We start from the raw sequence: 12010 nt of genomic DNA, 5'->3' as shown, positions 1-12010 counted from the left end.
AGAGGTTCAGGCTGTGATTCAGCAGTTCCTATACAGGATCATACAGCTATTTTGCACAGACACTCTGACTTATGCAACAGCATTTAATAGATACCAGCTTTTGACATTAGCTGGATCCTCATATACTTTAGAAGAATTTCAAGCAATACTTCATCTAGTTTTACAGTTGCTGGGATGCACAGAAGCACTGTCGAATTGCTGTTCTCATGCTGAAATTCATCTCATCCCCCCGGAGTAAAATAAATGTCACAGGTAACAGTCAGGTTCTCCTCCTCTGAAATATCTCCACTGAACTTCAGTGTCAGGAATCAGTGCTCACTGTACTTATGAATTTTGACTTTCATTCAGTGTCACGGTGATATTTCCAGCCCTCCCCTCACTCCCCATTCAAAAGCATGGGCTCAGTCCACTCCAGAACTTGTTCCAAGCTAGAGAACATATCTTTTTTCCACCAGAACCTGTTGTGGCTTCCAGTACTACTTAACTTCCCATACCTGATTTCAACCTCTTGATACCTGTATAAATTTTCTATTGCTTCCAGTCTAACAACTGACACCATTCAGATACATCAAGGAGTAAATTCACTAGGCCTAGACTGACGTGTTGGCGTGAAACTATTCCCCTCTGAAGATAAAAGTTAGGAGTACCTCTACCTCATGCTGTCCAGTGTGTCAGGTCTATACAGAATACAGAAAGTGAGAAGTAAAGGTAGAGAGGACCAAAAGTAGCAAAATTTGGCCTGATCTCCATATATACCTTTAAAACTGTATAAGCACGTCAGACTAGAAGGGAATCCTTTTATTGTCATGTCTAGTTCCCCAGGTACATGGGATGATCCTTTGTATCTTCCAACTTTATGACTTCTAGTACTGTTCTTTTTCTCATTCTAGAGACTTCGTCTATGCTTCTCATATCATAATCCTGCTGTTATTGCACAGAAGGAACTCACGGTATGGAAGGGTAGTTGTAAAGAGGTAATAGGACTTCTGTTCATGCTATTTTAGAGGTCTTATCTGGTAAGCTAGTGTAGATTCTGTAAGGAGTATTTCTTCTGAATGTAGATGCCAGTAGGAATACTGCTGCAAAGACCACAAACAATAATGCCATATATCCATCTTTTAATTATCTCAAAATTCCTGTGGAGAATGATCTCTAAGCACAACTATGTGTACAGTCCACCCTTATGCAGAATTATACAGTATGTGTTGCTGGTATCAACAGTAGTAATGAATTGCTATTTCACCAACACTTTTTAATTTGCAGAACACAGTGTTGCAAATTACCCTTGATTTGTTTGCATCATTTAGAACAAGCAATCTTCCCCAAGACCAAGTCAAGATGCCCTTCTTATTTATGACTATAGTTTATTTTTAATTCAGCATTTTGGAAATAGTTGATTTTAATTTATTAGTGTCCTAGCACAGAGTAATGTCCCACTATCATACTATTTATACCAGAAGAGAAATCAGCAAGGACTAAATTAGTAAACCCAAAGTTGGATAGCTGTACAGTTTGACTAGTGATTATGAACAGTTGTTTACAAATTAAGAAACCATAGTTTCACATTTCCTGCTATCACAGATGTCTTGTTCCCATGCCTCAATCAACAGCTATGCCAATGTCAAAGTGGCTACTAAGCTTTATAAACAGGCTCATACCAACTAATTTTACCATTGAGTGGATGCCAAAAATACTAAATCCCACAACCAGTTCAAGCAACAAAACACATCTGTAAGAGCGATGAACCTGCTAAGTAGAAGCCAATATTTCTGTATTAGGCAAACACAGCATTAAGGAAATACCCAGAGGAATGACAAAAATTTTCCTTGAGTCTCATGTCTTCAAATTAGCAAACTGCAGACCAGCAAAAACCAAACCAGTCTGAGAATCACTGATATAGGAGTCCAGAACTCAAGTGAATTTTTATTGATCCAACTGAAATCCAAAGTAGATCATCTCTGGCAGTTTTAGCAAGGGGGAAAGGAAGTACAGATGATATAACTGGTAAATCTACTTTTTGCCTGCACTTAATCTTGTTGTGAGCATCATATTTGTTACTGGTTAGCTGGAAGCTAAAATCTGTACAAAATATCTATTTTGTTTATTTCTAGCTTCATTTTGGTGTCCCCTGTTTCTCTGTGTATTCAACTGCTGTGGGATTCATTAACCACTTGTAGGGATCACTCCAGGGAAGGGATTCTCTACAATATTTATATAAAATGGAACTCAATAGGATAAGATTTATGTTCTTCCAGGCGAACAAAATTAAATGATCACCACTGTATGGTTGTTTATTTCTCCAGAAGAATAATACTATAGGAAACATTACTGAAGTAGTAAGTCTGTACTTGTATCTCCTTCTCTGTACTGGTGCACTTCAAGAGTCACTGCAGTTTTGCTCAGTGCTCATGCCTTCAGCTGAAGCAGTCTCCAGTTACAATACCAATTCCAGAGGGCAGGACTGCTCTGTTTGACAGTAAAATTCACTTGTAAAGGGGCATAAAAAATCTACCTGGCTGTTATCTATGTTATAGCTTGCCCGTAATGAAAAACAGAATTCAAGTTTCCAGTTTGGCCAATCCAAACTTGCCATAAGCAATAATTTTCCAAAGTGAAGGACTAAAACAAACTCATAAGACCTATTCCATCTCAGCTACATATTTAGTTCTATAAATGGTTTCAGAAGCCACATTCCTCCCTTCTCCCTATCCTTCCAATCTCACTGCTAGAGATTGATTGATTGATTTTTTCTGTTATTATCTACTGCTATAGATAGTCAAAGAGAAAGTGCTATACTTCGCTTGATTTTTTTTCTTCCTGATTTAACAAAGTTTTTCTTCAATTGGTAAACAGCATGACTGTTAATAAAAAAATTTTAATAAAAATAGTACATCTCCATTGAAGAGTAAAACCAGGAAGTGGGATAATGAACCTCCTGATACTACAGGACCCAGTATATCAATTCTAATCATTTAACCAGAAGAAATTGTTGTAGTATCTTGCAGAGAGTGTGGATGCAATCTTTAAGCTGATTTCACTCGTTTCCCATAGGAAGACAGATCTCATTAAGACTGTTCCTATCAAAAAGAAAATGTTTTTACTAACACTGAGGATTTATAGAACTGCTTGCGAGTCAATCTTGATGAAGATACAAAAATAATATAGGCAAGATAATATTTCCACTGTTTATGAATCCAAGCCATGCTTCATTGAGACCCTAGTGTTTTTTAACAAGTCAATGTGTTTAAATGTTTATCTGTGCCTTCATGGTGTATCGTTTCATATTTGAAATTGGGGCATTAAAAGCCTCCTAAGGAGAATGGCAAAACAAGTGACTGCCTCCTACCCAGGGAGAACTTTGTGGTTCTAACTTGTTGCAACAACAGTGTGCACATTCCCTGGGTGAGATGAGGTGGTGGAATGTCCATAGATACTATCACTAAGAACTGCTGCTTTCTACTGATTTATGGCTGGAAAATTTTATGGGGATGCTTCAATGTGCCATTGGATTATGGCTGTATAGCTATTAGGAACAACTAGGGTAATCTGATCTAACTTCTTCCCAAAACATCTAATATCCTTACTTCGCCAGTGTGGGGTGAAGCAGAACCTGTATGTATCTGCCCCACACTTTCTCCCATCCAAAGATACAAGCCTTCAAAGATAGACTGGGAGTGGAGAGCAGAACCATTTCCAGAGGATGAGGTACTGTAGCCTGGAGCTCTCGAGCATAGTTGAGCATGCTTGAATACCACCCTCTATTCATCTGTTGACCCTTCTGGTACCCCAAAATGTGGTACCCGAAAGAATAATAAATGAGGGACATGGAGAAGATAGAAGAACAGTTTCTTCCAGTTTTGTCTGGTATAGTCACTGTATATATAGTATAGACCAAACCTGCATTTTCTAAATCTAAATTATGAAAATTATGCGTATATCTAAATCAAAATGAGCGCGCACACAATGCAATTGTGAATGGGGCTGCATCTGCAATGTTACATATTCATTCTCATGGATACAGAAAAATACTCGATCCCAACCCTATTACATTACATTTATAGGTTCTGAGTGCCTGCAGAAGGATCAGGCATGTAATAATGCAAATGAAAACCCAAAATACTGCTGTATTTTCGAATGAAATTGGTGCGGGGTTTATTTTTCCTATTAAATATAAAAATTGCAGAATGAGTTAGTCTACAAAAGATATTCTTTCTGTGATCTAGCAACATTTTTAAAGGCTGTAATTATTTTCCGCTTTGTTAAAATCATTGTCTTCACACGTTTCCTAGTAAAAAAAATATTGGTATATTTCATAATCCAGTTTTTCTCTTCCTAAAGAACATGATAAAATTTTTCAAGTAAAGTAATTTTTCTTTTTAGACTTCCTTTAATCTTCAAGAGAAACATTCTTAATGTTCTTCTTAAAAAACTGGCAGCATATTACCACAGAACTCATGTTTTCTGCACTTTAATACTTAAAAATGAGGATTCAGTAATGTAAAGAGCTGATCTCACTAGAGAGACTTCAATTACATCTGTCAGAAAGAAATTACATGTGTCAGGAAACAAACAAAACTGTTTTCCCATGAGAATTTCTGAGACTTTGACATTTATTTAAAATCCATAAAAAGCCAATTTTGAAATATTCATTTTACCATTATGATCCCGAAACAGCCCTTCACCAACACTAAAATACTTATATGTTAATAAAATGTTATTTACATTAATATTATATAAAACTGGGAAAACCTCTGCCATGGGAAAATAGGGAAGGGTTGGATGCAGAGGCCATCCCTGAACAAATGATGAGGCCAGTGGGGATGGGGATGATGTCACAAGCATAGAGGTGAGGTCACAGAAAAAGTCCTTTCCTATTGGTCCTGCCAGATGAGGGGCATCCTGGTTTCCACTGGGTTGGTGAGCAGAGTCTCAGCCTGCAGAGTAGAAGGCCAGAGCTGAAGCCCTGCCTGAGGGAAGCTCAGCCGTGCTGGAGAGGTCCTTGCCCGAGTGTGTGGGGCCACCCAGCCACAGACACTTCTAGACTGGGCTGGTAAAGGTGGAGCAGACAGAAAACAACAGCAAGGGCCAGCAAATACATCAAGAGCAGGCAGGAAAGGCACGGGAAGACAAGCCTTGCACAGCATAGAGAGACCTATGGAAGCAAGCAGCATGGCTGGAACAGATGGGGTCAGCACTGCACCTGAGCAGAAGAGGGAGCCTGAGGCGTCATGCTCTGGGGAGCCCTCCATGCCTCGGAAAGCAAAGGCCAAAAAGAGTCGCTCCTCCCGGGCTGGGCTGCTCTTCCCTGTGAGCCGAATAGAGAGGCAGCTGCGCAAAGGCCAGTTTGCTGAGCGCTTTGGAGCCAGTGCCCCTGTCTACCTGGCCGCTGTGCTGCAGTGGGTGACGCACAAGACCATGGACATGGCTGGGAAGATTTCCAAGAGGAGCAACCAACAGTGCATCTCTCCATCCCACTTGCAGATGTCTGTGAAGAACAGCTCTGTACTCAAGCACCTTCTGAGAAGTGGGCCCAAGCACCGTGGCAGGCCTGACCCAAAAAGCCAGCACGTGGCCTCACCCTCCAAAACAAAGAAGACCAAGAGGATCAAGAGAAGCCACAGGCAACAGGCTGCACCCGCCCATGCTGCTGTCACTGTCGAGTAAAAGCAGAAATCCTGTCCCACATTGGCATGGCAAGGGCTGTCATGTTTGCCAAATTACCTGTTATGGTCTAACAGTTGAATAAAAGCCCTTGCACTACCATACTGTGCTGGAGAGTGAATTGTAAGTGTTAGGCAACAATGCAGAACGAGGCCAAAGGACAGCAATTGCCTGTCACCCCAGGGGCAAGAGGCACCTCACCAGTGGACTGGTTTGTTGAACAGTGACGCCTGGCAGTGTCACAGTGGGGAAGACCCTGCACTGGGTTTGCTCAGGAACCCTGACTGCCTTCTGGTATTTTGCCAGCAGCTGAGCCTCCAGAGCCTTCTTGCTGCTTTGTCTTCCCTGTCCAAATGGTTCCTGTACAGGAGCCTAAGCATGTCTATAGAGAGAGAGGGAGGGAGGGAGGGAGAGGGGGAGGTAGGGAGACATCAGTGAACAGCCCCACAACCTCTGCAGTGATCACTCCATCCACAGCACCACAAATCCCCACGCTCTCCCACAGGTCCCCCAACACTCCTGGCCCTCCCAAAAACCAGGCCTAGCACAACCAAGCACAACTGGCTTTCCCAGCTTCACCAAAATTTCTGGAGCGCACAGCCAGACACAAAAGCCTGAAATTATGATGAAAACACACATGAAAACAAGACAAAGACTGCAAAACTTGCCCATGCCCAGTCAAAAAGCAGATCCTGCAGTTCCAAGTCAAAACCCATGGCCACAATACAGCCAGGGGCAGGGGAGGCCACTGAGTTTCATCCCCCCACCAAACTTATGTATCAGCTTAAATCACACCTCTGACTTCACACCACCAGCCCACAAACCTGTCTGTCATCTCTGGACAAATCACACATGTGAAGATTCTGGTCCATCCAGACTTCTCCTTGTGGGAGTGAACCCAGCCTCCTGCAACCACAATTCCACATGCAGCAATGCAGGACACCCAGCCCTGGGTCCACTGTCCCCCACCACCACCCGCCACATCACCCTCTGAGATGAGCAGTTGAGTTTAGCTAACAGAAGAGCCTATGATTATCCTGAGAGGAGTCTGCGGCACTCCACTACGAGCAATGGAATTGTTTAGGGTTAGGGTTAGGGTAAGGATCCTTGGCTATTTTATTTTTTTTACATCAAACAGTTACTTGATTCAATTATGAATATGGCAGGAAATTGGAAGTGTGAATGTCCTATGACAGTCATGCTGTTGTGTCACACTTGTGCTTACATCTTCTTTCTGGCTAAAAGAGTATTTGATTAACTGATATAAAGTCCAAGAGTTTCAGATAGAGACATGAGGATAAATTCAGTTCCAGAAAACAGATTTGGTTTATAGAGTAGCACTTCTCCCCTCTTAGATGAAAGAAAATAACTGACTTTGAGCATCCCTTGTCTTTTGCCCTGTGAAGAGTAAAAGCAAAATTCCAAGCCACTTTTATTGGTGCTTTAGGAGAAGTATTGCCCTTGTAGAGGAGTCAGTGTACCTGCTGTGTTTGAAGAACAAAAGGTCGGGGATGGCAGGAAGAGAGCAAATAGTGGTACCTCATGCGTGGACAAGAGGTTAGCTCAGAAGTTACTCAAAGGAATGTTTATAAAGCCTAAAGAGGATCGTGAAGAGTGTGCTGTGGTATGAATTCAAAGTGAACAAAATGTGATGTCTTTGATCTCTTTTGAAAATCTGGTTATTTACTTGAGACATCATCCAGATGTAAAAGATAAACCTCTAAGAAAATCAAAGGTTTTCAGATACAAAGTATCTTAGACATTAAATGCTTGTTCAACATGTTTGAAAGTTTAATTCTGAATTTATCAGAACTGACTGGCTTGATGACCACTGTATTAAGATAATTAAATATTTTGGACAAAAAAGGAAAACAAAATCTTGGAGGATCTGGAAAAGGAACGAGTAGCTTCAGGTAACTGGCTCATATTTAAGCAGTGTAACTCATAACATATAGCAACTTTTCTTCTAGGAGATAAGGGCTTTCACTTCACCAGCTCATAATGATGGGCATTTACTAACTTGTAGAACTGACTTTAAAACAGTAATGAAAACTGAAAATCACAGAATCATAAAATCCTAGAATGACTTTGGTTGGAAGGGACCTCAAGGATCATGAATCTCCAACCCCACTGCCACATGCAGGGCCACCAACCTCCACATTTAATGCTAGACCAGGCTGCCCAGGGCCCCATCCAATCTGGCCTTGAACACCTCCAGGGATGAGGTATCCACAGCCTCTCTGGGCAGCCTGTTCCAGCACCTCACCACTCTCTGTAAAGAATTTCCCCCTGACATCCAACCTAAATCTTCCCTCCCTCAAAACCATTTCCTCTTGTCCTGCAGTTGTCAACCCTTTCAAAGAGTTGATTCCCCTCCTGTTAGTAGGCTCCCTTTAGGTACTGAAAGGCTGCAATGAGGTCACCCCGCAGCCTTCTTTTCTCCAGGCTGAACAAGCCCAGCTCTTTCAGCCTGTCTTCATAGGGGAGGTGCTCCAGTCCCCTGATCATCTTCATGGCTCTCCTCTGGACCCTCTCCAACAGCTCCCTGTCCTTCCTGTACTGGGGGCTCCAGACCTGTACACAGTACTCCAGATGGGGCTTCACAAGAGCTGAGTAGAGGGGAACAATCACCTGCTGGCCACCCCTCTTCTGATGGATACTAGATACTACCCACTAGATGCAGGTTATGAGATTAAGACGACCTAAAATGAAAAAGACACCCTAGCTATAATTTGATGCACTGCTTAATTTCACAAGTTGCTAACTGAATGGAAAATACATGCTGATTAATTGGTCTAACAAAAGACCGGACAAATACCTTGGGTCCAAAGGCAGGCAACAGCCTGTGTTCAGCTGCCAGACTGCAGACACTGGCTTTGATGTGGCTCAGTGGTGTGATTTCTGTTATGCAGTATGAGATGGACTGTCCTGTTCCTGGTCCCCAGAGAAACATATAGAGAAAGAGCATAACTCCCCCAGATGACCTCCTTAATTCAGAATAGGAAATAGCTGTAAAAACAATGGTCCTTTTAAACAGACTAACGCATTATTTCCTTTAGGGATGATCTCATCACATAGTTAAAAAGAAATGTAGCCTCAGTGTTTCTGGAAATTGAAGCTGTCAGTGGAGAATGGCTGTTTGCTATGGGGATTAAAAAATTACTGTCCTGAGGAATGTTTACCAAAAAACGTACTATTAGGATTCTGCACATAAGGAGGACCAAAGAGGCACTGAAAATTCAAGGGAATGCCAGAAGTGAAAAGCATTGGCCAGCTTCAGATGCAAACATAGAAATGGAAAGTGCTTGTTATGTAAAAGCCTGTAACATACTAAAAATGGTATCACAGCACCTCAGGAAAGCTGGCAAAAGGGTGACTTAGAGTAAAAACAGCACCATAAAACAAGTGCTTTTTATTATATTTGGCAGCTGACATGGATGGTTGTTACTCATGGTCAAAAATAGTGCATATGACAAATTCCTGCTGTGTACAGTTGATATGATTCAGAATATACTTGACACCCTGAAATTTGGAAATGATGAAATCACAAGTTTCATTCATGATTGAGGGTGCTTACAACACGTTAAGCACCATCCAAGGCAAATGTTTTTTCTGAAGGTGTTTAAAAAGAGAAATGAAGAAGCACCACTAGAAACACCTTTTTCTTGTTAGCGCAACACCCAAGATGTTATTTATTCAGCATCTGTAGCTGTAACCTACAGCTCATGCCATTCTCAAGACAGGTGAGACAATGAGATATTGCATTGTATCAAGAAGACAAGAGCAAGTGGGGTGAGAGGTTGAGGTGTTTTCTTTTGTTTGCCCATTCTTTTCAAGAAAAAACAGCAGTGCTATACTCCAGAAGATGGCCCAAAGCAGTAAATCCCAAACAATGTTCTTGCTGTTTGATAGCTGATGTACAAGTTGCAGAGAAGTGTAAGATTTTAGACCCCCATCATAAGCACGTTGAAGATTTGTGGTGGGTTGGCTTTGTTAATTTTGGTAACAATCCCTAAGAAATTAAAAAAGGAGTGATGGATGCTATTTCAGGGTCAACTTCAGCATCTCAAGACAGCACTTATGATACCTCTAGCCTTAAGAGAATTTAATCACCCTGTTGCCATTGAAATCCTGGGACAGCACTACATCTACAGATACCATATGTGTAATCTCCTATGACTAAGTGATCACTAGGAAGAGTAAAAATACCCCTTAAACGAAGAAGAGGGGAAGGATCCTTCTTCTACCTGAATGATGGCTCTCATATCTCTCAAATTTTTCAGAGGCAGGAGCTGCTTTCCGTATGAATTTTGCTCTCTTGAATGTCCCAAACAGGTGTACACAAGACAAAAAATGAGCTTCTTAACTGTTAAAACTTTTAACAAATAGGTATTTCATTTCATTCCCCCAAACCAGGAATTAGGAGGTTATTAGGAGGGTTATTTTGAAGTCATCATCCCTGACTGGCTTTGTACACGATAGCAGTGACTGATGGCATTCTTCTCATAAAAAGGATTGCTCCTAGGAACAGCTGCTTAAGCTTTCTCTGGAAGGTTGAAGAGCATTGTCTCCAGCTGCTGCAAAGGGTAATCTGCCATAATCCCTCCCTCCACCACAGCCTACCACTGCTCTTTTGTGGTACACAGCCAGTAATGCTCACATAACCGTGCTCTGACCTGCTGTGCTCTCTGCGCACATCAAACAGAAAATGCTCATCTCAATCAAGTAATTAATTTTCTGTTAAAATTAAGCAAACCCTTCCCAGTCATGTCAATGAAGCTACTTGCCTCAGCAAAGACTGCTCACATCCTCCTCCACCTGCCTAACAAATAGCTCCTGGTAGTTGCAAAGGCAGAATGCAGAAATGGCACCTTCCCAACTATAGGTGTATAAAATAAAAGCGTGTTGTTACTTCACTATTTCTCTGTTGACCTGCTAGAATAAGTCAGCTTTAAGATCACAGAAGAGCTTCCAGCAGCTTTGGACTGAATGTTCTACAAACAATACGAGTCGCTAGTTGTAAAGTAGCATCTTTTATTTACATATTTCACACTCAACCTTATCAGCACTTTAAGATTACTTGGCATTTTCCTGTTTCCTTGTTGTATTTTTTTTTTTTTTTTTAATAAGCAGAGGCTTCCTCACTCAATTGTTATAGCCAGAAATAGAAATTCTTCATTCATTGAACCTGGGATGCACAAATATTAAAGCAAATATGCAAATAGACAGCTACACCAGCATTTTTACATCTTCCTCCATCCAGTTCTAGGGATTTGGGACAGCAAAATTGGAATTTTGTTTTCTCTCCATGTTTTCTTTTCTGGAAGAGAAAGGTGTTTAATAAAGATTAAATTGAGGAGTAGCAATGGTGGTTTCCAAGGAAACAACATGGATCTCTATGCATATCAATGAAGCCCTTTTTGTGATTACTGTTGTTTGTTTGTTGTTGTTGTTTTTCCTTCCCCTAACTGTGGTTGCTGAGGGTTTTTTATTACTGTTTTCTTCCATGAAGGCATGAGAAATTCTCTGTAGCACCGCAGCATCACCAGATAATAGAGGAGCTATGTCTACAAAGCAACAGCTGAAAGCAGCTACATACTCTGGACCTGTGGACTGCTGACAGATACTGCATTTAAGAAAAATCATTACAGAGAAATCCTCCATTATGCAGAAGTAAGTGACAATGCACATAGCTGTTAAAGATGCATCATGGGTGGTTCCACAGGCTGCAGATAACTTATAATGAACCTAGAATGATGGCAGAGAATTACTTGCAAGGACTGCGTACAAGGACTGGACTTTGTTCTCTGAAAGAAGCATTATGGAAATTACAGAAGTGAACTGCTGAGAAAAAAAAAAAATGTATTAAGATGAGGATTTTTTTTTGAAAGAGTGATTTTGTGGAAGATCAGTTTCTCCTTAGAAGCAAGTGAAGTTTTTGGGTAACCTGCAGCTCACTGCTCAATGGGGACAGACAGGAAAGATAATTAGGAAGGTATTCAATTAATAAAAGAATAAATAAGAACTAATGTAGCATAAAATCAAGATGTCAAGAACAAAATTAATCTAGGCACCCAGGGACCAGAGGAGAGAAATGGGCTAATTTCCTACATACCAATGCTAGTGACCTGTGCAATAACAGGAATTGCAATGTCCTTATGAACATAAATTCTTCTGGGAAAGAATAAAGCCCGGTGAGAAGATCTGCCTGACTGGAATATTAAAGTCTCAACTTAATACCTGCATAGAGGTAAAATGGTATTCTATGTCAAAAATAGTATTGTTTGTTTGAACTATTGCCAGTTCAGAGGCAAACATTTCACAGATCTTTACAAAACAATACCCTAAC

General features: G+C 41.0%; 2 protein-coding genes across 2 annotated transcripts in view; one reads left to right on the top strand and one right to left on the bottom strand.

Moving 5' to 3' along the window:
• LOC149918292 (uncharacterized) overlaps positions 1 to 12010 on the bottom strand; it is a 70557-nt gene that overhangs the window by 30229 nt on the left and 28318 nt on the right. The gene's annotated exons all lie outside the window — the stretch shown is intronic.
• LOC116225965 (histone H2A-like) lies at positions 4978 to 5763 on the top strand. The gene has a single exon (XM_031588686.2). The coding sequence runs from the start codon at positions 5155 to 5157 to the stop codon at positions 5662 to 5664; it is 510 nt and encodes a 169-aa protein (XP_031444546.2). The 5' UTR covers positions 4978 to 5154; the 3' UTR covers positions 5665 to 5763.

This window comes from Phasianus colchicus, chromosome 4, assembly GCF_987193195.1.
Source record: "Phasianus colchicus chromosome 4, bPhaCol1.hap1.1, whole genome shotgun sequence".
In the NCBI taxonomy this organism is placed as follows: Eukaryota; Metazoa; Chordata; class Aves; order Galliformes; family Phasianidae; genus Phasianus; species Phasianus colchicus.
This window is presented reverse-complemented; position numbering and strand designations above follow the sequence as displayed.

Bases quoted from the DNA above. Each gene is read 5' to 3' on its own strand.
- LOC116225965 (XM_031588686.2), top strand. From the start codon at position 5,155: ATGGAAGCAAGCAGCATGGCTGGAACAGATGGGGTCAGCACTGCACCT.